The 25,765-nt window shown below is 46.1% G+C and overlaps 4 protein-coding genes across 6 annotated transcripts in view; 1 reads left to right on the top strand and 3 right to left on the bottom strand.

The window, feature by feature from the left end:
• PEX14 (peroxisomal biogenesis factor 14) overlaps positions 1 to 8,083 on the bottom strand; it is a 68,736-nt gene extending 60,653 nt beyond the window's left edge. The window contains exons 1-2 of the mRNA XM_065855340.2: positions 7,980 to 8,083; positions 3,786 to 3,833 (exon numbers count right to left, since the gene is read on the bottom strand). Of these exons, the coding sequence (XP_065711412.2) occupies positions 3,786 to 3,833; positions 7,980 to 8,015 (84 nt within the window). The 5' untranslated portion in view covers positions 8,016 to 8,083. The remainder of the gene's footprint in view (positions 1 to 3,785; positions 3,834 to 7,979) is intronic.
• Positions 8,084 to 8,881: 798 nt separating this feature from the next.
• Positions 8,882 to 12,329, top strand: DFFA (DNA fragmentation factor subunit alpha). Its single transcript, XM_065855245.2, has 6 exons — positions 8,882 to 9,020; positions 9,427 to 9,588; positions 9,693 to 9,823; positions 10,219 to 10,408; positions 10,789 to 10,943; positions 11,589 to 12,329. Exons 1-6 carry the CDS (start codon positions 8,882 to 8,884, stop codon positions 11,790 to 11,792), a joined length of 981 nt encoding a protein of 326 aa, XP_065711317.2. The 3' UTR covers positions 11,793 to 12,329.
• Positions 12,330 to 12,785: 456 nt separating this feature from the next.
• Positions 12,786 to 14,841, bottom strand: CENPS (centromere protein S). Of its 2 annotated transcripts, none has more exons than XM_065855242.2 (5): positions 14,737 to 14,841; positions 14,362 to 14,485; positions 13,914 to 14,004; positions 13,537 to 13,603; positions 12,786 to 13,187 (listed from the first exon to the last, which is right to left on the bottom strand). In XM_065855242.2, the coding sequence occupies exons 1-5, from the start codon at positions 14,773 to 14,775 to the stop codon at positions 13,032 to 13,034; spliced, it is 477 nt and encodes a 158-aa protein (XP_065711314.2). In that variant the 5' UTR covers positions 14,776 to 14,841; the 3' UTR covers positions 12,786 to 13,031. The 2 variants fall into 2 exon arrangements, with proteins under 2 accessions (XP_065711314.2, XP_065711315.2); XM_065855243.2 differs by having other exon boundaries at positions 13,971 to 14,004.
• Positions 14,842 to 15,328: 487 nt separating this feature from the next.
• Positions 15,329 to 24,739, bottom strand: PGD (phosphogluconate dehydrogenase). 2 transcript variants are annotated; one of them, XM_065855241.2, is made up of 13 exons: positions 24,623 to 24,739; positions 23,610 to 23,685; positions 22,989 to 23,168; positions 22,787 to 22,852; positions 21,937 to 22,055; positions 20,957 to 21,026; positions 20,466 to 20,600; positions 19,925 to 20,114; positions 18,445 to 18,575; positions 17,826 to 17,959; positions 17,377 to 17,476; positions 16,146 to 16,268; positions 15,329 to 15,625 (listed from the first exon to the last, which is right to left on the bottom strand). In XM_065855241.2, exons 1-13 carry the CDS (start codon positions 24,628 to 24,630, stop codon positions 15,506 to 15,508), a joined length of 1,452 nt encoding a protein of 483 aa, XP_065711313.1. In that variant the 5' UTR covers positions 24,631 to 24,739; the 3' UTR covers positions 15,329 to 15,505. The 2 variants fall into 2 exon arrangements, with proteins under 2 accessions (XP_065711313.1, XP_065711312.1); XM_065855240.2 differs by lacking the exon at positions 23,610 to 23,685 and having other exon boundaries at positions 24,623 to 24,724.
• Positions 24,740 to 25,765: the final 1,026 nt, after the last annotated feature.

Below are 25,765 nucleotides of genomic sequence, written 5' to 3'. Positions count from 1 at the left end.
TTAAACTTTAAAAGAAAGAATAAGGATGCTACATGGTATCCCTTGCATAAGAATGTGTTCCAGAACACAAAGTATGAGTTTTTCAGTGAAAATACCTTTCTTATCTTCATTTGACACGACAATTTCAGGCAAAGGAGAATCTTCAAACAATTCCCATGTATCTCATTTTCCATAGGGTATGATAGGGCAGGAAGAGCATCTACTGTTTCATAAGAAAAGGGACACGGCTTCTCCATGTGCCCAAAGATTTGTTCACAAGAAGTGGATTCTGAGTACTCTTCACCAACATTAGCCCTAACAAGCTCTCTCAAATGTTATGACACACTTCTGTAACCTTTCCTCATTCCCACTCATGGCTTTGCTAACATGGTTTAAGACAACAGTATTGTTAGTGTTAGGCTCCGTCAACTTCTAATTACACTAATTAGAGCTAAAAGCAGCCAAACTCAAAGTCTTGATTGCAAAGCTCCTTCCTCAGAAATCTAAATGAAATTCTCTTCAACCAACAGAACAGATAGGGTTTAAAAGGAGGCAACAAAACAGAAAGGATCTAATAATTCTATTGTTTGTCACTGAATGCTCAGCACACAAATCCAGGCAGCTGAGAAAAGGGTAAGTAACTCTGTTCAATTTCAGTTTCAAAGGTTTTATCCATTATAAACATATATCACAAATTTTACTGGTTTAATTCCAAGGAAACCTAGCAACTGAACACCAGAAATTTAGAGGAACGAAATAAGTCCATAATTAAGCCCAAACACCATGGCTTCAATTTGAGATCTCAACTGGTGGTACAGGAAATCAAAGATAGATACAAACACCAAATGTGTTCAGCATGGACATACTGACTTTGTGCCTGTGGATACATGATGGATATAGAAATGTCAAGTCTTTTTTCTGCTCTCCATTTATTCCTCAGTCACCAGAAAAGTATTCAAAACCAGAAGGATGAACTAAAGAAGCAGCAGCATACCACAATCACTTTTTAAAAAATGTATTGCACATACAAGGCTAGAGGCTTTTCCAAAGACATAAAAGGGCAGAATGAAGCTCCTGAAATAGAAATTACCACATTGATTGGGCCAACAGATGAAGTCTCACACCTACGCCACCAACTTGCTGGGTGAACCTGGCTAAACAGTTAACCTGCGTATCTCAATTAGCTTTTCTAGAATATTGAGAACACAGACACATTCCCTAAACACGATATTTAATGTCAGCAGTGTACCCTATGATGTTTGCACAAAAAGGGTTGTTAAAAGTACTCTGGCCATCATCATGACCCTTAAAAATTTGAATATCAGTTTAACAAAGGGTGGGGAAAAGCTACGAGGTCTCCAGCACATACCAGCAAACTCTACGCTAATTGCTATAGAACCAGCAGTAATTCTTGTTAGCCTGTGTCTTTCGACAGCCTGTAAAAAACGGAATAAAACATCCAGATTTCAGCGTTAACTGCTATCACCTGCAGCAAAAAAAAAACCAGGCAGAAACAGCACATGCTAAAACTAAAAGAAGAAAAGTTAAATAATCCTGCAAAAGAAAATACTCTGCTCCTCATAGAATGATCCAGGGATTTTGTAACATAGTGAGAAACCAAGAGAGTGTTTTACATTTACAACCAGTACTTTTATATTTACAACTAGTATTTCTTCCAGACACCAAGCACCAGCAAGGGAATGAGGATGTTTTGTGGTAGGAAAAATAAACAACCAACCAAACAAGCAGCATGTGGAAAAGCCTCACTTGTAAGCTCTGCTTCCTTAGGTTTTTCACACAACCCAGGCCCATGTGAGGGGCTCTGGCATGTATAGCCTTCATAGCTGCAATTTAGACTGCAGCAGATTCAGCAGAACGCAAAGGCCAATAACAAACATATTCAAGCTTTTGAAAACATCTCAAAAGCAGCACAGTATGGTTAAAAAGCCACAAGACACTACCAGAAAGTGTCTTGAAAGCTAGAAAGAGAAGCAGAAAAGAGGATGTAATTACACTAAAGAGATAACTTAGACCAAAGAAATGAAGATTGAAGAAGAAAAGGGGATCTTTGAACACTTTAACCTCACAGAAAGATGGTTTGTCCTATGCAGTTACATCTTTTGCACAGCGCAAGACTTTGCTTACCATGGCTGCAAAAAGACAAACCTATTCCAATTCCACAAGTGTTCAGAGGATTATCAGAGGTGGCTGCACATACCAGCAGAAGGGGATGCAGCAGCGTTCACTGATAAGCCGGACTCAAGGAGAAGCTGATCCCGCACTGACGATGACAAACGTGGCTGTAAACAGCAGCAGAGCGAGATGCTGACACTCTGCTAACACAAGGTTACACTTCCCACTATGGAGCTACACGGCAAATTTTAATGGGCCAAGACCGACAGCTAGGGAAATGAGTGTCCGCTCTCTGCTGCAAAAATTATAGCTTTTCCCATCCCCCTTCAACTCATTCTCCACTGTCAGTTCTATAACACAATGACCTCTTATTAGGGAGCATTTTTCAGTTGGGACAGTTTATTGTAAGGACACTGGATAACTCAAGGGATTAATGGCATGGACATGGAGTCCCTTATGTCCAGTCTGGTAGTTCAAAACATCAAAAGTGGGTTGAAGAAAGAGCAATTAGGAGCGTGGCGTGAATTTGCAGGGCTCCATTCTGACGGCCTCAGTAAGGCCATAAACCTGAGCAAGGTATGCCCTGAAGACCCAAAATGCCAGACACGGTGCAATGTGTCAGACTGTGCTGCTGCACAATCTCACAGAACGCTGAAATCCTCATGCAAAGAACTAGAAATAACCTTTTCTCCTGGATTCCCAGGCTGTGGGGTACACAGTACATGGAAGACAATGCCAGTGAGCACTGAGCATTAGAATCACAAATAAACCAGTTTCAGCCTATAATGACATCTACTGATACAATGCAAGATGTTTTAATTTTATTGCTTTCTCCTGCGTAACACTGCTGATGTGTTTCAAATAGGTCTCAGTCCTATGAAACGCTGAGTACTTTCAATCACCAATTAAGTCAAAAAAGGTGAGGCGGTACACAGCAGAATTTGGTCCTGAGATGCTTTTTCCCTTCTCTAGATTCTGTAAGTCTTCTCCAACCGCTTAACACCAGATTTGAAGTCAGCAATAATACACCTGAGCTTTCCCATCCAGAGTCATTTGTTGGATTCATGCCACAGTTTGTTCTGGTGTTTCCGTAAACCTTTTATGACATGGTGCCATGTGTCTACAAGTCTGCTTTACGGACCAACACCTCCTGCGTGCAGCAGAAGGCAGCGTGCACGACCCAGGCTGCAGAGAAGCTGCAGTAGTGTGGTGGATGTTCGGTCATCTGGCTCACAGAACTGAACTGCTCGTTTAATAGGGCTTCTACAGATACTCAGCTGGAAGCAATAATGACTCCTAAGCAAACGTGACAAAGGCTGTGAGAGTTTAATATTTAAAAACAACAAAAAATCCAAAACCACTCTTTCTTCAGACTCCTTACTAAATAAGCACTGATCAAGAACACACATTGCAGACACAAAGGACCCGCAGTCCATGCCCAAAGACAACTCAGTGGCCTAGATGACCCATGTCTAACCCCAGACAGACAGAGATTATGGCTGCAGGTCAGAGGTCAACAGTGGGGCACCATAAGGCAGTTTACACCTTTTTCACAAAGCACCAGCTCCTTACAAAAGCAAAACAAATGATCCAAAATTATGCAGCAAAGAGAAAAACTCGTATTTTATATTATCAGCAAAAAAAAAGTATACTTTGCTTCGTGAAGAACTTACCAGTGGCTCCCGAGATGCTGCATTTTCAGCCGCAGGGCAGGAGCCAGCCTGTAAAGCAGAAAGGAAGAGTGAGGTTACATTGCCACCTGATGGACACAATTACAAATACTTGTCTGCTAAAGCTGCAGGATTCGGGCAGAAACGCTTGTTTCTGCTGTCAGTAGCAGTTCTGTGATGGACTAAAGGCAAAAAGTTCAGAAACACAGAAAAAAAAAATAGTGCCAGCAGTCTGCATTTAAAACAAGAGAATTCATAGAATCTGCAGAACTTGCTTTAGGGAGCCAGCGGTTAAGGGCCAGAGAAAATGGATCCTATTCATTGACTAGAGGGAAAGAGAAAACTTTCAAGTGATAGCATAAAGGTCCTTGAGTGACTTTTTGTCCTCCAATTGTATTCATCACTTTTATGCAATATAACACACCTCAGAAGTATCTCACGGAGTTTTTTACCCTATTTACAAAATATATATTAAGTATTTGCCACAAGAGGGTGCCAGCAACTCAAATATACTGTCACTGGCTCCCCATTTTTATATGCAGAGTGGATCTGCTTTCAGATCTTTTATAGCTGGATTAAAGAAAAATAATGAGCAGTCTGAAGAACCATCCACTCCTCCAGAAATATGGATAACATGTGAGAATCAACACAAGAATATGGCTTGCATGATTTATTAATAAGCTAATTGAACCTCTTTAGGTTATAGAAGAACTTATTGGGTGCATATGCCCTATGTTATCTCATCAGTCAATCCCAGGACTAACACAGGTATCCTACTACAGGTAATACTGTAAAGTATTGGGGCTTGATTTACAGCACACCAAGACTCTAATGCAGTTAGCACAGGGCCAGAACTGCTTAGACGAGGCAAATGAAGTCAAGTTCTGCCACTGACTTTAACAATTTCAAGCCTTTTATGCCTCACACAGACCAGCCACCTTCTGCCTTCCAGGCTATGGGATTCTCAGCCTCTGCACAGAACTGTACAGATGAGGAGGCATCATTTTGTGTTCCAAACTAAGCAGCTTAGACAACAACACTACTGCCAATTAATGTCAAAGGATCTCAATTTCTCTAACACCATTGGGATTTATGGTCGAATGGAATACCAGTGGACTGGGTTGCTGGTTGCCTGAGCCAAGAGGACTCACCAAATGCCAAAGTATTCAGCATCAAAGAAATATTGATAGGCAAGAAAAATCAAAAATCAGTTATTCTGTTCACAAGCTACACCATCACCTTCCTCCTCCCTCTCTTCAAGGAATAGTGACAGAGGGACAAGATCTTTTCTTCTGTTTATTTTTTAGTAAAGACTTTGCTAAAGGCCCAAGGAACAAGATTTCTAAACAGAATGAAGTATTTTAACATTTCTGGTAGAAATGTTTACTGCCCTTAAAATTCAATTCTATCTATGTAAATTATTTCATTTGAGCTGCAACACTCCCCCCTCCCCATAATGCTTGAGGCAATATGTTAATTCATGAGAATGAGAAAATTAAACTAAGAAAAACAGATAATAAGCCAGAAGATATCTGACACTCCCTTTTCAGCATCTAAACTAACTAGATTTGTAATAGAAAACAAAATAGGACCCAAACATAAACATGTTAAGCAAGGCAGTACTACTACTCATAGCCTTATGTTGAATGCTTGGCAATAAATAAACACCAGTAGAAAGTAAATATGTTTTTAAATTCTCTAATCCTTTAGCGTGCAATGGGGAAAACTTCTTCCATGCATTGATAACAGTGTCTAAACATTAACGGTTGCATAACAGGGGTGGCATTTACATTCTGGCAGATTAATAAAGATATTTTCATTGTTTTGCTTTATTCCGAAGTTGTCCTCTTAAGAATTTCTCTACTGTTCTATATATTCTTCAATTACATCCCCTTTTTCCAGCCAAAGAGGTGAGCTCCTCTCAAATCCCATCCAAGCCAAGGGAACTTGAACACTTCTCAGCATGAGGAACATCTGAGCACAGCCACCGAGAGCGTTACCTCCCGTACCTGAAGCAATGCAGAGCACCAGAGCTGCCCATTAACAAACTCTGCCACTAACCAAGTCACAACAGACCGGGAGCCAAAAGGGGTGCAACTCATTTGCTGTCGCCTGAGAATGCAGCATTTTTGCATGGGATGTGACAGAATCCATCAGGGGAGCGGTTAATTGACCATTTTCACCCACAGTGGCTCCAGAGCAGCTCCCTCCTCACAGCAGCTGACAGAAAACAGTGTATGGTGAGAGTTACCTGTGCAGCCTGGGTATTCTGCTGGACCTCAAATTATTCCTGATTTATCAAGAAGCACAAGCATTAACTCCATTGTGCTCTTTACAGACAATGCCTGAAAAACTCCCCACGTTACACACAAGGTAAGACTTATTGCTCACATTTTACACTATGGAGGCAGTGAGAGTGACTTTCTAATGTCCTGAATTCTAAAACTCAGGGGTGCTCTTGCTATGAGGCCCATTAAAAAGCAAGACTTTTCCATTTCCAAACATCAAGCCTTCTTCTGAGGTAAACCAACACTCAGTGGTTAAAAAAACATGGGTGCAATGGGAGAATACTATCTCCAAACTCAAGAAAACTTAAATGTTTCTCAGGCAACCACATTTGCCAGTTAACCAGGTTTCTGTCTCAGAAACCTCTAGTCAACACCAGACTGCCCAAGTGGTCTGTGGATCAGCTGTAGGTTGTTTTGGGCTTCCCTGAAGCATGAGGAATGGACTGTAGTGCCTGCACTTTGAACTACAACTGATAAAAGCACATGGCCAGTGTGAAACTGCCCAGCAAGCCTATGGTGCGATCACTTGGCCTACAACAACTTAGGAAGAGATTTGTGCTGGTTAGTCAGAGTCTGAATTGTATGCAATTTATTTCTATTTCAGTTTAGTTCAACAATGTTCCCTACAAGCTCTGCCTCCTCAGTCCAAAATAAAGGATCAACAGAAAGGTTCACAATGATTTAGTCAAATCTGGCTAGAAGTGATGGGTTGCACCTAAAACTGTGTTGGTTGCAGACCTTTGCTCTGTTGTTGGGACAGACCTTTCACCTCCCGCCTGCTGCAGGAGGCCTCGCTGCAGCCACCTCGAGGATTTTTGCAAAATTCCATTGAGATCACATACTCGGGAGTCTGTCTGAGATCCTGGTGAGATGACAGAGCTGCCAGGTCACTAAATGTGAGGTAGAGTTTGCAATGAAATACAAGTCACCCTGGACTGTGAGCAAGCCAGTGGAAGCAACTGGAAACCCATGGTGCATACAACTACATATCACTTCCATTTTTCCCTCTGGCTCCCTCATTTATTTCAGGCCCCTGTTTAAAATATCTTAAGCTTTTAATATGTTTCTTGAGCATGCACTCAAGCCAGTGAAATTACTTGTCTCTTTTACTCACCCCATCTGTTTTTGACAATGCTCATAGCACGTCTATCATCGCTCTGCTGTTTTACGTTGTTGGTTGACGGATGTTTCTCCCTCACAGTCACAAGGCAGAAACAACACTGTGCCTAACTGGTTCTCCACCTCATCTCAAAGCCCAGCTGACACATAAATTGCCTTCTTTCTCTCAGGCTTTTCCCCCCATTATTCAAGTGGTTTATGGAGTTTCATGTATAGACTAAAATGAAAACATGCCTGCTGTCCGGGGGCCTGGCCTGAGCAGCAGTGGGCTGCTCGGTGCCCCGTCAGCTCACAGGGCAGGATGCCAACGACAAAACCAACTCCCCCGGGAGGGGAAGCTCCGCCGGGGCCGCCGGGCACACGGGCTGGAAGCGACGCCCGGACGCGCGGAGCCCCTGGGGGCGGGCGCACCCCAGGGAGCCGCTCCCGGCGGCGCCGCTGCCGTCAGGGGGTCCCGAGGCGGCGGGGGCTGAGGCGGCGCGCGCGGCCCTCACAGCAGCGCCCTCAGCGACAGGTGCGGGGGCGGCGCGCGGGCGGCGGTTGGCGCCCAGGCCGCGCGCGCGGGGGTGGGGGGAGCGGAGCGGAGCGGGCCGGGCGCCGCCACGCGCGCGCCCCCACAGCCGGCCGCGGCAGGAGGAGGCGGCGGGGGCAGAGCGGCGCGGGGCCGCGGCGCCCTCCCCTCGCCCGCTCGCCCCGGGAGGCGGCGGTGGCGGCCTCGCCCCACTCCGCCCCGCCCGTGCCCTGCCACCCCCTTCCCGAGCCGAGCGGGCAGAGCGCCGGCCCCGCTTACCTGGCTGGGCTGCTCCGCTTGCTCCGAGGAGGCCATCTTCCCAGGCCCGGCTAATCCATCCCCGCCCAACCGATGGAACGCCCTCACCGCCGTTCCCCCCTCCCGCGCGGCCTCACCGGCGCGTGCTGCAGGCAGAACGAGTCGAACGCCGGGGCGCCGATGCGCCCGGGGAAACCGGCCGCTCCTGCCGGGACCGGAGCGGCGGGGGGGCCGTTCCGGTGCAGGCCTGGGGAGAGCGAGGCCGTGTGGGCTGCACAGCCCTGCCTTGCCTGGCGGAAGTGTTCTCCGTGTCTGGAAAAGCCAGCCGGGCCATTAGCAAAGCGCTACTGCAGCAGAGCCGCCCTGGTCTGGGTGTCATTCATTGCTGTTTTACAGCTCCCAGAAACCTGCCGAGAGGCATGAAGAACGAGTCCAATTTGGTACGGGCAGCAGGAATTCCCAGGAGGAGCGTCCTTGGCAGCCCCAGGGCCCCCACCCGCCAGAGCTGCTCAGACACAGGCCAGGGCAGCTTCGTTGCATGCCTGTATTTTTTCTCTTTATGTTATAATTTCACAACCAGCACGTCTGCCTGTAGGGGAATGTATTACTTTAATATACCGAGGCACACTCGTCCTATTACTTTGTTTTACAAGTAATTAAATAGCTGCCAAAAGTTTTTTAGTAGACACCCTTTATAGCGGCTTTCTAGGACAATGAAGTTCTGCCGTTCAGACGAGCCCTGATGAAGAGCATCACCCGCGCGGTAACTGCGCAAGCAGCGGTGGCGGGGCTGGGCCTCGCCAAACCGGCACCGAGGGGCAAAACCTGATTTTCACCCGTAAAGCCACCGGCTCCGGCGGGACTCGAACCGCCAGCCCGGGCCCGGACTCCGCGTCCCGGCGCGCCCCGCGGCCTCTCCCGGCATGCACCGCGGCCCGTCCCAGCGCTCCCCGCGGCCCCGGGCGATGGCGGCGCCGCTGAAGCGCTGCCTGGTGCGGCGGCGGGACGGGCGGGAGCAGCACGGCCTGGCCGCCTCCTGCCTGCGGGAGCTGCGCCACAAGGGTGAGGGGCGGCCGCCCGGCCACCGCGGGGTCGGACGAGCCGCCGTCTGCGGGCGGGGAAGGCAGCGGCCTCGCTCCGTGCCGTGGAGCAGAGGAGAGCGGGTCCCCGGGTGTCGGTTCCGAACGGGGAAGGTGAAGGGAGGTGGGAATATGCGCCTGGAATTATAACAGTTTCACTGAAATGCGCCTTCTCGTACATACATGTCAAGGTTTGCGTCAATAATATTAATTTCTGGAGGGGAAACTCGTGAGCTTGTGCTAAAATAGAGCTGACATGCAGAGGTGTGTGCAGACAGGTCCTGGTCACCGGCCTAAATTCATTTGCTTGTCCCTTGTGATGGGTGTAATAAAATGGCAGTGCATATGTTACTTCTGTTATTTCATTAATTATCTTTTCTGTTCTGCAGCTAGTGGCATTCTGGCGATTGACGAGGCCAAGGAGCCCATCACCTTAGTCCTGGCAGAAGACGGCACCATTGTGGATGATGAAGATTACTTCTTGTGTCTGCCGTCTGACACCAAGTTTGTGGCGCTGGCCAAAAATGAGAAATGGCCCGGCAAAAGCTTAGGTACCGCATGGGAATGTGGGAGGGGCGCTCGGAACACACCTCGTGGAATGAGGCTGTTGTGGGTGGGTTGGGAATGACCCATGAAACCGATGCTCTTGTGTCAGACAGTGGTGCAGCCCAGCTCTCGGAGGCTGGGGATGAGGTGGACAGCGGTGCAGAGAGGTGGAAGCAGCTGGCCAGGCGACTGAAGGATGACCTGTCCAACATCATCTTGATGTCTGAAGAAGACCTCCAGGTACAAGAGGGGAACCTCTAATTCCTGTCCTTGGCTCTGCCCATCATCCGTTTATCTCTGTAGATGGCAGAGAACTGAATAGGTAAACAAGACCTCAGGCTGAATTCAGCTGCTGTTGTGTGGCTGTGGTGCTGGAGTCAAATTTATTTCTGAGGGGAAACACTGCAGGTGTCTGAGGAGGGTGCTCTTAATCAGCGATTGTCCCTCACAGCATGTCTTTCCAGTTCTGGCAGTGGGAGGGCAAAAAGTGTAGATTTGGCCAAAAGGCAGCTGAGGTGGTTCCTTCCTTAAAACCAGACACCCGTGTAGCGTGTCAGGGGGAAGGCCGAGCAGCATGGCAGACCTGGCTGCTCACGGAACAGTCCATGTAACACAAGCACTCTCCTTGTTTTAAGGTGCTTATTGATGTGCCACGTTCAGACCTGGCAGAAGAACTTGCCCAAAGTCAAACCCAAACCCAGGTATTGCAGGACACTCTGCAGCAGGTGCTGGACAGACGAGAAGAAGAACGGCAGTCAAGACAGCTCCTGGAACTCTACCTCCAGGCCTTGAAAAATGAAGACAGTATCTTAAGCAAAGTAACAGGTAGGGAGCATTAAGATGCTGGAGAGGAGCTTTTCAGAAATGCCTGAAATAGTTAAATAGAGTAAATAAGCAGAGTGAAGGACTGGAGTGAGTTGCTTAGCAGCTATTAATGTGGTGGATTTAAGAGCTGGTATAGTGTAAGAATTCTCTGGGTGAGACCAGGAATCCTGCTGTGTAACATTTCTCACAAGGCCTAAAAGTAGAACACTGGGAGAAAAGCTTAAATTGTGTAGTCATCCTTAACATGACAGATTTTTTAAGTCAGAGAATGCAACTACATAGAATGCATATTTTATTAATCTCAAAACCATCAGAGCAGTCCAGGCCGCTTTTCCTGTCCTGTGTTTATTGTGCGCTATAACAGTTCTGCTACTTTTCAGAATCTGAGGCTGTACGAAGGAAGGAGATGGATGTGGTCGACGCAGGCATCAGCAGTACAGGCACTTTAGCCAAAACGGCACTCGGTGACCAGATCCTTGCTGCTCTGAAAGAGAAACCTGCTCCAGAGCTCTGCTTGGACAGTCAAGATCTTGAGGTGGGTGAGAATGACATAACCATCTTCTGGTTAGAGGGAAAGCTGTCCTTGCTTCTGGAGGCTCTCATCTCAATATATCTGTTTCAAAGTGGTGAGGTTTAATCTATTTTTCTTCCTCAGTAACACACTTGATACTACACTAAGTACTCTGGTCTGTTCCTCTGAAAAGCCACAAAGTAATTTTGGGTTTGATCTGTCAAGTCAGAATCAGTCAGTGCTTCAGCTGTCTCAACAGCAAGTTTGTCTGCAGATGCAGCTAGATATATTTCTTTTATATATCCCCCCCCCAAAAAATAACTCCTTATTTTGGAAAATGGTGTAAATAAAGCCACAGCCAGCTTGGAAAGGAAAGCCTAGGTAAACTTTAACCATCAGAAATCATGTTCTAGTGCTACGAACTTAATCCTGGTGCTTTTCCCTGCTGTAGAAATTGAACATCTGAATACAGTTTCAAGTTCCAAGTGTTGGTAGAATATTGAAAATGCACTAGCCCAGGGGATAGATGACGAAAGCTGGGAACATCTGCAGTACCAAAGTGCTGGTATTGAACAGGTGTCTCATTGCTGCTGTTCTTAATGTGGGTAGAGGGGGTAGCGGTTGAGGAGCATCAGTAGAAAAGATTCTTACAGATCTGTCTTGCCACAGCTGGTCGTGAAAGAGGACACAGGAGCCCTGGCCTCAGCCCTGGGATGGGACAAGCAGAAAGCCGAAGCTCTGCAGCAAGCCTGTGATCAGGAGCTCTCCAAGCGTCTCCAGCAAGTGCAGACTTTGCATTCCCTAAGGAGCATGTCAAAGGGCAAGAAAACACTCCCCTTGGAAGACTGGCTTAGTTCGAAACGCAAAAAATAAGACTGTAGTGCCACTTGTGGCTTTGGGGTGCGGTTTTCTGCATTAGAATCAATACAAGCAAAGATACATCCTGGGAGCCATGGTTTGCTGGTCGTACTGTGGTCAGGCTGTAGACAACTAAAACCTGGACATTGTCCTGAGGCTTAAAGTCCTGCGATGATTCAGATCATGTGTAACCAAAGGGATTGTGGCTTTTTGCAGAATACTAGAACAATGGTATTGCTAAACACAGCATGTAAGGGTTCAGCATTGAATATCTGGTCGGGAGCCAGAAGCTTCCATCTCATGATGACGGATCCAGCTTCTGAAGCCCCAGGCAGCTCCTTCCTGGGTGCAGCGTGAGCACTAACTTGTCAAACACAGCAGAGGTGAAAGCACTTGCTTTGGAAGGCTGTGGGACAGCAGACTGAAATTTGGCCTGTCTGTATTACTTTCCTAATCACTCGTGTAGTATCATGACGCTTTAATATTAACGGGCTTATTTTTAAATTGGTTGAAGTATTTTTTTTCTAATATCATTAAAACCTTTTTACCTTACTGTTGGACTGATTTTGATGTTTCCACCAGCTGCTATGATTAAAGAATGCACTGATAAATACAGTATTAGCTTAACAAGTACTCTGTACGGAGCCTGTCCAATGTATTTAGGTAGAAGGTGGGAACTGACTGGACTGTGGGGGAAAGCTCGCAGTCAGCTTTTGGTCAGTCTGCTTTGCCAGGGCAAGTAATTGCTTCCTACGATGTACATTTCTGCACTATAACCTTATAGGCCATGACAGTTAAAGTGCTTTTGCCTTTCTCAAGCTCAGTGTTTCAACTGTCAAGACAACAAGTGGGAGATATGGCTATTAAAACAAAAATAGGGCTATTAAAACAAAAATAACATACTCAAAATACCCAAGCAAAAGTATCAAAAGTGGAAGCAAGGAGGAAGTAAAACAATTACTGGAGAAACCAAGGAGCAACATGGAAGGAGTTGCACATACTAAGGTATTATGGTCAGTGAGAATGTTCTGCATTAAACTCTTTATTTAAAGGATTTTAATAACAGATACCTTTTTGTGAGCAATTAAGGCATTTTGGCTGTAAACTTTACTGGGTTCTGACCTTTAGGTTTTGGAACAAAAAAATCCAACTAATCACGTTCACCTAGAAACCTAAGAATTCATTACTATTGCTAACTTTGGTTCCTCCAGGGTAGTAAGAGAAAATGACCAGAGACGTTACTTGATAGGTAAATTATGCCATGTTGGAATCTTCACTTTCAGTCACGGCTGTTTCTTGTTCCCCAGATGTTCTCCCTCCCTTAGCTGCACGGGACTTCTTTTTCTTCTTCTCCTTTTGCTCCTTGTTACTTGATGCGAGCTCTTCACTCTTCTGGGTGATATACTTTAGCTGAGAACAATAAACTCATCAGTCATCTACTGAGAAAACACCCAAGTGATTTACTTCTGAGATTGACAATGCTGTAATTCGTCTGTTTATTGCACTTTTGTACTTGGAACCTCGGCAGCCCTGTTGCTGAATTGCAATCAGATGTGTTCCCACAGTGAGGCACAGTGTCGTGAGGGAAAATGAGGTGAAAATTAGAATATCCCTGGATTGTACCCATCCATCATCTATAAGCCACTGAAATTGCTTAAGCAACTGTTGCTTCATCATCTATAGCCGTCACTCAGCCGCTCGTAGGAATTAACCAATTGGTTTAAGCATATTGTGAGACAGAAAATACAGTGAATCTCACCAAAGAATTGCTCCTTCTAGCCAAGAGCTTCACATCTTCTGTAGTGACTGTGCTTCGTTTTGCATGCCTGCATAAAACATAAAAATATCGCTTAATGTGTTTGCCACCATTGGTTGTAAGAGGCCATACAGCATCTAATTCAGATGCTAATAAGCATCTGTCACTCCCAAACCTTCCAGTGCTGTTATGTATTAATACATTTGACAATTATATCCTACAGTCATTAATATGAACAATGAATTATACCATATAAATGAACTTCCAAGATCAGGAAGAACCTACAGGGGAATATCTATTTCCTAACTTCCCAGCCACTATTTAATGAACCAATAGAATCCTGTAAATTACAAGACACATTTTAAAGTTTACATACTTACTGGAGCTGAACACAAGCAAAGGAAGCCTTTGTAACAGTCAAGTGTTCCAGTACCCACCTGGCAAACATTTCGAGGTCTTTTGCAAAGTTCTCTGGAGAAAACAAAGACACCACATATTTCAAACCAGTAACCGAGTCAGAAGAGATGTACAATACAGTTCTAGCTGTTACAATGGCGAAACTGCAGATGATCCAAGTTAGCCAGGAGAAGTGACCGTAACTTGTTTCATGTGCCACTCTGCACAGGCAGGCGGCCCACACAGTATTTCCACATGCCTTTAAATGCATTTACCAGCTCTGAAAATCAGAATCACTATTTCTTGTACTTTAAAAATGTAATGCAAGAAATGATGCATTAGTGATACCTAATTCCAGTAATATTATTTTTAAAGCACCACTTCTCCAGCAATAGCTCTTGGATAAAACAGATAATATGCAAACTTGCGTACCACACTGCCTGAAGGTGATCTCTGAAATAGCCGCAATGGTTTGTTTGCTGAACTGCACGTCTTTGTCTTCCGCAACCTCCTCACACAGGCAGCCAACCGTGTAGTGAACCGCGGCCTTCAGCCTCTGCAAGGATCCAGAGCAGCGATGGGTCAGCTCTCTGCACACACTCTTGTGTAAATTATTTAAAAGGACGCAACATAAGCGACCGCTTACAGTCCCACACCCACCCCGGGTTCCATCTTGTCCCGGCCGGGCCCTCCCCGGGTGGCGCTGGGGACCAGCCCGGGTTCGGTGGGAGCGGGGCCGGGGCTGCGGGGCCGGGGCTGCGGGGCCGGGACTGCGGGGCCGGGCAGGAGGCGGGCGCCCCGTCGTACCTGGGCGAGCAGCAACCGCTCCTCATCCTCCGCCGCCATAGCGCGGCCCTCAGCGGCCCGGCCGCCTTTCCCGCCCAGCGCGGCGGGCGGGGCTGAGGCGGGGCCGGGGCGGGGCCGGGGCGGGCGCAGCGCGGGGAGCGCCGGTACCTCAGCCCGAGGCCTCCCCCGCGGCCCCGGCAGAGCCCGTACCTCAGCCCGAGGCCTTACCCGGGGAGCCAGGCCCTGCTCCCTCGCCTTGACGCCGAACGGGGCGTGTGAAGCTTTTGTCCCCGTCAGGAAAACAAAGGGCTTCACCGTGTGAGAACAGCCGGGAATTCATCCTCCAGAACCAAGCCACTGCCTGTTACAATAAACAATGCCAACCAAAAAAAACGGGCCTTTACCTCCCTGGAATCCTGTGTAGCGTTACTGTGCTGCCTGCCATTCTCCACCTCAGCAATTACTGAAATGCAGCCACCTCTATATTGATCCCTAGGAGTCTGTGCATTATAATACAACAAAAATATTATCGTTTTAAAGTGTATTCTATCAAAAACTGCACAAAGATATTTTATCCAGTTTTGGCTTAAGCAGTGGAAAAAAACCACCTCAATGCCTTCATAAGCAAGTTTATTTAGCTTTCTTACATTATATATATATATATATATGAAATATACCCACGAGTTATTACAAAAGTGTCAAAACACAAATTCTAGCACAGTACAGTAAAAAGTGGTATTCTAGGAGTATCAGATCTACAGTATCTTGGCTTCCAGAGGAAATACTTCCATTAGACGTTGTAGGCAGAAGAGGACACGTTTCCTCCATGGCCTGTCCAGTTTGTATGGATAAACACGCCTGGCTTCGATAATAATTCATATGTATGTGCACCAAAGTAATCGCGCTGAGCCTACAACAAGAACACACACACACAAAATAGACACGTGAATAACACAGCCACACAAGTACTAGAAGTTGCACCTGCTGATACTTGGCTACAGGAATACTAGAAATAAGGTCTGACTCTCGTATTCTAACATTCAAAGTTATATTTTCATTATCAACGAAATCACTGCAATGAAACATTTTCTAATTTCTAGTAATTGATAGTTCTGTAGAAAGACAAGGGTATTATTTCTGCTAGGCACTGATCTAAAAAACAAGCACCTACATACCTCCAAACATTCAAAGATGCTTTATGATGTGTTTTGATTCAAAGACATAATTACCCTTGGTTCACAGATGGAACACGAACACATGCTGGGCACCATTATACCTCTGGTGTTCTTCATCCAGACATGTCATAGTATTTTGTTGCCATGAATTTCAGGTTTAACACAATTATATTGGGCAATCTGTGCCTTTATCTTCACATTGCTGGAGTGATTAGTGCCATCATGGCCTCTAGACCAGTGTTTAGATAACAATACCTGAATCAGGTTAGCTGGTAATACTTCGTGCCTGTATCCGTCGTAAAAAGAAAGCGCTGTGGTGAAGCAGGGCATAGGGATCCCAATCTGTACTCCAGTGCTGATTACACGTCGCCAGGAGTCCTGGGAGAGAGGAAAAGAGGCAAGGAGAAAAAGAAATAAACTACTCAGTGCTTGCTTGGAGGTATGTGCAGGTGTATGAACTATTCTAGTATAACCACATGTGCTATTTCATGCTATAGGAAATCTATGACCAAGCCTGAGCAAACGCAGCAGCAGATTCCTGATTTTACATAATTTACATAATCCAAATTACTGGCAGGTAAGATAAGAGTTAACAAACAGAACAATAAAAGTGCAGACATACACTTCACACGCGATAAACCCCCAGCCTCCAGCAAGGATGCTGTTGTTTCACATCATCGGTGCATCCCAAAAGCGTGCACATAGCAGGGAACATACTGAGCAAACACTGAGGCACTTTGAGGGCCTCTAACCAAGCACAGTACAATGCCTGCCCAAGGGCATACGGGGTCAGCACAACACTTCTAACAGATGTGGATAATCCTCACGGCAACTGTACAGCTGATTTTTTAACCTGCACGGAATATTCAGCTGCAGCTAAAAGAATTATTAATGATAATATGACTTCTTTGTTGGTCATATAATCTGGTTTTAGTTCTGCCTGTCAACTCCATCCAAATCAGGACACTGTTTGGACAGACGCAGGTCTAACGAACAAACGCTGTTATTTTGGTGCTACTGCAAACAATGGTAACAGAGCTTTACACTGTGCAACTGAAATCCAAGTGCGCAGCAGGCACAAGATACAGAGCAGGGATGAGAATGTTCACACAGGCCAGACATTTTTTCCTGATACAGTGTTTTGTCTGAATTGCTACATTTCTGCCAAAGGCTCTTCTGTAATACTAAAATGGAAACCGTAAGTTTCTAAGAGTAGCTTGGCTAGTGTCAAAGAGCCATGACACAACAAGGACCGTATGTTTCTTTGCTCCTGTATTATCTTTTACGTTGATGGTACCAATACACCTTGCGACATTACACAACACCTTTGGGATTAAGGATGCTGTATAAATAGGTTTCGAGGATGTTCTCTACCTTTTCAATGTTCAGTCTGAATATACTTGCGAGGTAACTCCTGGGAAAGAAGCTAAAGTAAGTCCAGACTGTAAACTATTGGTTTTATGCTGTTCCTTCCTTGGAAACTCACCTGACAGTTTTCAACAGCTGTCTTAAAGAAATCATCCAACAGCAAATTCTGGAGGTCAGGGTTTCGATCAAAAGCATCTTTGATCTTTCCCAGGAACACACTAGGCAGAACACATGTAAACCAAGAATAAAATTTCACAGCTTCCACCAAAGGCCCAGAATCCAAAACTTAGAGTGCCAAAATTTGCCTCAGCAGGACTCAAATTCCAAACATTGAGAAAGATGCAAACAAAACAAAGACTGAAGAAAATCTGCAACAGTTAAGCCACCAGAAAATTGGCTTAATCTGGTAATGTGCAGTGCTGTCTGCAGAAACAGCCTCTCAGTGTTTTATCAGCAGATTAACTCCATGGATTTTCCAATAAAATCTCTAGGCTTGCCAGCCTAGCACCACATATATAAAATTGCCTGCGCTTCTCCACTCAGCAATTACCTCCTCATCTTAATTACCTTCTGATGATGCAGCCTCCCCGCCACATCAGTGCGATGCCACCATAATTCAGCGTCCAGCCAAATTCTTTGGCTGCTTGTCTCAGCAGCATGAAGCCTTGAGCATAGGAGATGATCTTGGATGCATACAGGGCCTAAAAAACAAAAATCACATTCCAAGTGAAGTCCCACAAAGTTGAACGAGAAACTTCACGGCCTACATGCTCTGTTTAGTCCACATCTCACCAGGTTTGAGTAGAGTAGCCATACTGCACCTATCTGAGAACTAAAATTCCAATTCCAATTGTTGGAAAATTTGTTCTCAGGGAGGGATCAAGAGCTGTTATCCCAATTGTAAAGATGGGAGTGTTGAGGGATGAAAAAGCAAGCTCCTGTGCATGAATTATGTCCTCTGCACCCCAGCTATAGTTGTCACTGCCCACTGTGGTTTAGACTTGAATTCCTTCAGGACTGTTCTTTTGTCAGGAAAGGAATTGATCCCATTATGCTTTGTGGACAGCACTAGACAATGCACAATGGGATGGCTGAAAGCAGGAAATGTTGCACAAGAGCCACTTGCCAGGGTTTACAGCATCCAAACCCTGCTCTGCTGTGCACTCTGGCAAGCACAAGGACTCACCTTACGTATGTCCTCCAGAAAGGCCTTCTTGTTCCCACCAAACGGAGTCACTTCGGGGCCACTCAGCAGCTTACTGGCCTGTACTCTCTCCTCCTTGAGGGACGACAGGCACCGTGCAAACACAGCTTCACCTTTCAGCCGGGTAGGAAAGGGCAGAAGATTAGAAAGCTCAGCATTGCTGTTAAGGTCTGAGACACCTGTCCTCAAGCACACAGTGAGTGTGTCGCTGAATGCTGAGCCACATGCACAGCACAACAGTCACACGGGAAGAGAGGTCTACAAATGAATTATTTCAACAGCATTACTGAGGGACCAAACCGCCAGTCAGTGTAACCACGAGGTAAATACTGACTGATACAGCTTTCAAGTGTTTAAGAAAAAAAAGCCACAAGTTACCCACATGAAAATTCATCCTCAGGAACCATCACCAGCTTAGTTTTGGAACCTAATTTTAAGAACCTACTTTAAAATTTCTTCCTGTCTATAAAAGACAGACAGTGTTGCACTGCAGTCCAGGGACACGCAAGGATGAAGACTTCACTAATTATTGTATCATGCTTTGAAGATAAAAAGCTCTTGCATAAATGCCAACACACATTAACTAGATGTGCTTTGAAATACATGCAAAATAAGAGCAATTAAAGTCAAGAATAAATCAGCAGGTTAACTTGTAAGGGGAAATAAGTTTTACAAATCTGGTGCCCCCACAACACTGGCATTCAGAAGCCCACAAGAAAGTTTTATAACATCACTAAGCAGGTTACTAAATGTTATTTGCCAGGGCTAAGGACTTAGCCAAGCAATATCTTAGCTCCTACAGACAAAGCCTGAACGCCAATCTCTTGATCTGACTCAGGCAATTCTTAATCATGTTGTTTTAAGCTGTACTTATTTGCAATTGAAGATGATATTGTTAAATGGTGAAAAAAAATCCTTTCCCAGGTCTGACAGAATGAAAGCAATCAAGTTTATTTTAGTCTTTGTATTGAACTTTTCTTCCACCTTTAAAGTGAGTCATGAGTTAAAATAAAAAAAGAGATGAATCAGTAATGCTTTCATGAGATCCTGGATCCTCCCGGCAGCAGGGTTAACAGACCGTATCAAAATCAGAACTGGCTCCTCTCCATTTCTGCAAAAACTTCCTTCTACACTAGGGAGGAAAAACGTGGGGGAAAAATCAAAGAAAAGCAGGAGTAGCATGACTCTGCTTTTACAAGCAGAAGTCTGCAAGTCACGCTCCTGCAGTAAAACCACCCCCACTCTGCCCTGAGAAGGACAATGTTTGCACACGGGCTATTGCACACACTTCCCTGTTGACTCCTCATTACCTAACAGCGCTCTGCTGGCACTGCAGAGACTAATTAGGGAGAGTCTCCTCCACCCTTGATCTTTGCAAGAACCCCGAACAGGAGAATATTAACAGCTCAAGCAAGAAACACTCTTTCAAGCCTAGAAGAGGCCAGATGGAAAAAGCAGTTACCTATGAGTGTGACAGGGACTCCGTATTCCAGGGCAGAAATGGCCGTCCACTTCCCTGTGCCCTTCTGGCCTGCGCTGTCCTTGATCTTTGGGAGGAGGTGCTTGCCATCGCTGTCTTTGAATTTGAGAATATTGGCTGTGATTTCAATCAGGAAAGAGTCCAGCTCTGTCTTATTCCATTCCTGAAATACCTGCAAGAGGAGGAAAAAAGTGTACACATACATATATATATATATACACACACATTGATTTACTTTCTATAGGCTATATCAACAAGTTGCCCATTCAAGACACATCATACTTATTGACTTGCTTCAACAAGGTCTCTGCAAGATTTGCCTGCTTGATTATAATGCTCAATGTTTTACTGGCTTTGTTCAGGCAAGGTAATTCAGATCTCTGCACAAGAAGGTGTTTCTTGGGGAGAAATCAACTGTAGAATGGGAGAGTTTAGACAATTTCTATAACCATTCAGGTGTACGTGCTTGCTTCTCCCTACCACATTTGAAGCTCAGGGCAAGAGACAAAAAACTACAGATCACCTTGGACATCTCGTCGTGCTCCATGCCCAGCACGTCTTTCATCAGGTGATAGGCCTCACAGATCAGCTGCATGTCTCCATATTCAATCCCGTTGTGCACCATCTTCACAAAGTGTCCAGCGCCCTCATCTCCCACCTGGCAGGAGAAACCAAAAAATGCCATCAGCAACAGTGCCGTCACCACTTGCAGTGTTTAATGCCTGCCCATGGCTTCCTTCTGCCCAAAGGAAGGACGGAAGCCCAGTGCTAACTGAAAACACATGGGTCACAGATCCATTTAGCTCCCCCAGCACAGAAACCAGCCATAAAACTTTGTCTTTCCACTGAATGGGATAAGTTCCCAGTGATGGCAGATTTGAATAGAACACAGTCAGTCAAAAAATCAACCACTAATGTTTTTGGTTTTATTAAGGAAAAACACACATGAGACTCAGCAACCAAACTACCTGAGCACAGATCGAACCACAAGGTCAGTATCAAATAAATAGTTACCCAGTCACAACAAGGTTCCCCAGAGCCCACTTTAGCAGCAATGCTTTGAAATATGGTCTTGATGTGGGGCCTGTGGGGAGAAATAACATGCCTCAGCAGACAGGCAGAAGACACAAACACTGCAAGCAAAATATAAATCCATCTGTATGATGCACCCTTCTGTAACCCGCCAAAAGGCAGCCTGGGGTGAGGGAGGGCAGGGACCAATCCAGGTAAGATGGCAGATAGAAGCTGTCTTTACTGAGCTGTTCATGGCAAAAAGATGATCAGACAGCAGACCACTGTTACGCTGTTTCTCACTTTGTGCCATCAAATTTGAACAGGTTGATATTGGTACAAAACACCAATGCAAACGCACAGGGACTGAAGAGATTCTAATGCTCAGGTAAAGCCCGGACACACCTTTTCTTTCTACATTTACAGAGAGAATGGGCAACCAGGGATAAATTCTAATATGAACATTGATGTCCAGTCCTTCACACTAACAGAAGTACAAAACAGCAGGGCAGCATGGCAGAAACTTGCAAAAGAAATCATGTATTCAGTACAAACACATACTGAAGCCTCCTTAAGTAACACCTGTCAGTGCAGGGATGTTTGCTGCTGCTGCCCGTTTCATGGTTAACAGCCTTCCAAGTGCATGGGACCCAAAAAGAAAAATCATAGTCAAGTTCTTTTCTAAAATCTAAGCAAAATTCCTTCCTCCCCTAGCACGCATTTCTCCTTCGGATTTCTGTAAGTGCTACTTTTGCCTGTGAATTCCTTGAAAAAAACCTGCCTTTGTTTCGCCTGCCATGAAAGCTCGGCACTGCCCCATGACCCCAGCTAGGTTGAGAAATCTTGAGCCTTGAGGAAGTGAAATGGCAACGTAACTTGTTCTCTCCACACCCACGCCCTCCTCCTTTCCTCCCTCGGCTCTCACTGTGAACAGAAGACGATTGTTGCAGACCATTCTGGAGAATATACCAGCTCACGCTTACCAGGCTTCTTTGGCTCCTCCTGGCATGAGTGAAGGACCATATCTGGCACCCTCCTCTCCACCACTAACGCCACTTCCAACAAATAAGATGCCCTTCTCCTTTAGTTCCTTACAACGCCTCTGGAATAAAAAGCAGAGCAGCATTATTTAATTTCTTTCAATGTCAGAGCCTTACAAACAAAGGTTAGCAATTCAGACACAAAAATAGGTTTTAGATTCTGCTTTAGACATGCTAGAAGACAACCTCAGAGAAAGCTTCTACATAAGACAGCACAATGAACATTAGGAAACTTCCTGTCGCTTTGACATGGATCCTTGCAAAAGAAACGTGCTGAGAAAACAAAGTCCTTATAAGCACCGGATAGAAAAGGGCAGGACTGAGGCTGGAAAAGGCTCAGAATTAAATGTCAGGTGATACACACTGTGTGCAAAGACGTGGGGGAGGCAGATTAGGCCCAAGTGGAGCTGCTGAGGTCACTGCAGTGAAGGTGCAAGCACAGACAACCATAACGGAAACTGATTCCCTCCGAGTGGAAGAGCACAGGCTGAGATCCCTAAGGGAAGCTGCAAGCTCCCCAAGTGTTAATCCTCATTTAGTACCTGTTTTTCACTCTGGCGTGGCTAATTCACTTATCCAAGATCAGGATGTCAAAGCAGAATGACTAATACCAGCACCTCATCTAAGATTCAGAAGTACCAATTTGAATGTGATATTTTAATGTAAGCATCCCAGATATGCTAACAAAACTTCTATAGTTACAGCCTGCTCATAAGCAGGTTTCATTTTCTTTTTTTTTTAAAAAGAATCATATGTATTTTATTCACCCACTTTGGGCAGAAAACAGGCTTACCGTGGTATCTCGATACTCAGAATTCCCACCATCAATTATAATGTCTCCGGTCTCCAACAATGGCACCTGCCAGAAATAAATCGGCATTTTAGTTTTATCCATGCATTCAAAACCTCATTAATGACAAATAATGGAGATCTTCGAGAGGAAACTTCCCTAAAAGACAGCAAGAAGTCGCAGGTAGAAAGAATGTTTCCCTCACCAATTTATTGATGAAGTCATCCACTGCAGTTCCAGCCTTCACCAGCAAGATAATGCGACGGGGCTTCTTTAACTTGGAGACCATCTCTTCCAGGCTGTGAGCACCGATCACTTTGGTTCCCTTGGCCTCATTGGCCAGAAAATCATCCACTTTAGAAACCGTCCTGTTAAACGCACAAACCTGGGGGAGAAAGAAAACACGTTAATAAAAGCTGCCAAGAGAGCAGTTACTTGAGCTCAAACCACAAATTATATACACAAGGTTCAACATCTTGTGCTCTTCCACTTCCACCTTCCCTAAAGACACAGAGCAGGGATGAACCTGCAGCGTGTCTCTGCAAGTGCCTTGGGAACCCACAATTATTGGCCAAGTGCAAAAAAAACTTCAGGGAAAAGTCATACATAGCTAACACATGAGGTGGCTTGCTGAGTACAGGCACGCACTGCTGGTTTTCTCTGGAAAGGGGATAAAGGGCAGCCTGGGTTATAACTACATGGGGGAAACAACACCCGTTAGACCATCACAAGGTAAAAAACCCACAAAACACTAAATAAACAAAATGCTCAACTCCAATCCCAAGTGCTGGCAAGTCAGCCTTTCTGAACGTTTTCTCTCACTTACCACAAAGCCATGGTCGTTCATGTTCAAAATAAGGTTTTGGCCCATCACAGCCAGTCCAATCAAAGCAATATCAGCTCTGGAATGTGGAAGCAGAGAAGCACCAGGTAAGTCTCGTTAACACTGGTATCCGTGCTCCCTGTCAGGCTGTTCTGATCTTGCCGACTGCTGGGCCAGCCCAGCCCCTTCCAACAAGTGCTGCAGCACAAGCTCTGGGTTCATTTGGCTGGTTATGACAGCAGGAGACCCTTCTGGCTCCCAGGCAGCCCCGCAGACAGAGCAGAGACCAACGTGTTTCAAGTCACCAAGGTTTCCTCCCAACCAGATGAGTAAAAAAAGTCAGATACACAACACATTGCACTGGGATGCAGGGAGTAGAGCGAGAGGTTCTGTCACCGACAGATCCAGCTCCGTCACAGCTCCACGCTGAACAGATGCTGAGCTACAACATCACTACACCGGGCTTTTTTTGCTTCTGTAACACAAACTGTCTCAGATTTGGGGTGCGAAAAGGGGAATTCTGCTGGCGGTCTAACCCAGAGTGCGGGTGGCACACAGAGAAACCCAGACTGTTAATATTTCTATTCAGGAACAAGTTTCCTGCTTCACAATCGTAACTCCAGAACTGACTGCTCCCGAATTTTCTCAGCGTCTCTCAGCAAACCGGCTCATCCTCCTCATCGGCCCCTCAGCCGGTGACGCCGCGGCCCCGCCAGGCCCGTCCGCTCCCTCCTCACCCTCCCGGACACACCCGCAGCGGGGACCGCACGAACACACCCGCTTCCCCCTCATTAACCCGCTGAAAAGCCGCGTTTGGCAGGAAACTCCTCGGCAAAGCCGAGAGGTTCGAAAGGCTCCCACCCCCCCCCACGCCGCTAACGGTCTGTGAGGCCTTTCCCATGAGCAGGGGCACCCCCGGCTCTCACACCACCGCGAAACGGTTCCGGCGCTACCCCCCACCCCCGGAGGCGGCCAGGCCGAGGTCCCGGCCCGCTCCCGGTCCCACCCGCACTCACTGGGCCATGGCGGCGGCGGAGGGCGCAGGGCCGGAGGGCGCAGGGCCGGCGGCGTCTCCCGGGGCTGGGGCTGCGCCTCGCGCCCGGCCCTCAGCCGCGCGGGCGGGGCGGGATAGGGCGGAGCGCGCCCATTGGCTCTTCCGGCAAGCCCCGCCTCCCGCCCATGGGCCGATGGTTGGGACGCCACGCCCCCTTAAAGGGGCGGCACGGGAAAGCGCGCAGCCCGCCAACAGCGCTTTATTCCTTCTATCCTTTACTTACAGGATTCATCGCCTTAAATGCAGCTGTTGAAACATCTTCAGCTCGGGGATCACTGGTATCAGTTTGTCCTCCAGGCGTCCTAGAATTCGGGCAGCACTGACTTTAAAATGAAGGTTTAAGCAAGCTGGGTTCATACCTTTGCTCCATGACAGTCGGGTGCATCATCAAGAAAAACTGACAGTCTAAGCAGGCTCACTTTGCATTGAAGTCACATTTTAAACATGAAGGCTGGCAGCAAAATGACCCATCAAACTTTCAGTCCTTATTTTGAATCTGGTATCAGTGAAACAGCTCAAGGCGTCTCTGAAGTATTAAATAAGCTGCCAGAAGAGCAACCAGAAAAAGTTAACAGGCTACTCAAGTGCCTAACAAAAAAAAATAAGGACTCTGTAACATCAAGCAGCAAGACACCCAGGGTAACCTTTACAGATAAAGAGCAGATCTCACCCACAGCCTGATAAAACTATTTCAACATCATGCAGCTTTTTTACCGTTACAAAAGGTGTTTGACAGCGAGTGGTGGCCCATTTCTGCGAGGCTTAAATGCTCTGCGAATGCCCTGTCCGGTTTCCTCATCACGACTTTTAAAAACTACAAAGAACTCTGCACTTTCAGACCCAGACGAGGATTCCCAGGGATCTCCCAGCACATCTCTGTCCACAGAGCTGGTGCCTCAGACTTCGCTGTTACATTTCCGTGGCTTCATTGCATATGCTTCCTGTAATTTTTAAGTCAGGCCCAGATAAGCAAGTATAGCAGCACTATACACCCTGATTTTATCTTTCAAGCAAAAGAATCTTTTGAAAGCTTAAAAAAATCTACTTTAAAGTGCTGTGTAACTTATTGAAGGGAAAAGGATGAGGAAGGATGAGAAGAGCCTCT

Source organism: Patagioenas fasciata, chromosome 23 (assembly GCF_037038585.1).
Source record: "Patagioenas fasciata isolate bPatFas1 chromosome 23, bPatFas1.hap1, whole genome shotgun sequence".
NCBI classification, from domain to species: domain Eukaryota; kingdom Metazoa; phylum Chordata; class Aves; order Columbiformes; family Columbidae; genus Patagioenas; species Patagioenas fasciata.
Note: the sequence above shows the minus strand (reverse complement) of the source record. Positions and strands in the feature narration are given on the sequence as shown.

What these genes read in the sequence shown, in the direction of transcription:
- PGD (XM_065855241.2), bottom strand. An exon ending in AGCACGACGAGATGTCCAAG is followed by an intron (nt 20,115 to 20,465) that starts GTGATCTGTAGT and finishes CTCCTCTTGCAG; the next exon opens with GTATTTCAGGAATGGAATAA. An exon ending in AGTCCCTGTCACACTCATAG is followed by an intron (nt 18,576 to 19,924) that starts GTAACTGCTTTT and finishes CCCGGCTGAAAG; the next exon opens with GTGAAGCTGTGTTTGCACGG.
- CENPS (XM_065855242.2), bottom strand. Translation starts at nt 14,775, where the DNA reads ATGGCGGCGGAGGATGAGGAGCGGTTGCTGCTCGCCCAG. An exon ending in AGCGGTTGCTGCTCGCCCAG is followed by an intron (nt 14,486 to 14,736) that starts GTACGACGGGGC and finishes GGATCCTTGCAG; the next exon opens with AGGCTGAAGGCCGCGGTTCA. An exon ending in CTAGAAGGAGCAATTCTTTG is followed by an intron (nt 13,188 to 13,536) that starts GTGAGATTCACT and finishes TATTGTTCTCAG; the next exon opens with CTAAAGTATATCACCCAGAA.
- DFFA (XM_065855245.2), top strand. Translation starts at nt 8,882, where the DNA reads ATGCACCGCGGCCCGTCCCAGCGCTCCCCGCGGCCCCGGGCGATGGCG. An exon ending in GCGGGAGCTGCGCCACAAGG is followed by an intron (nt 9,021 to 9,426) that starts GTGAGGGGCGGC and finishes TCTGTTCTGCAG; the next exon opens with CTAGTGGCATTCTGGCGATT. An exon ending in TATCTTAAGCAAAGTAACAG is followed by an intron (nt 10,409 to 10,788) that starts GTAGGGAGCATT and finishes GCTACTTTTCAG; the next exon opens with AATCTGAGGCTGTACGAAGG.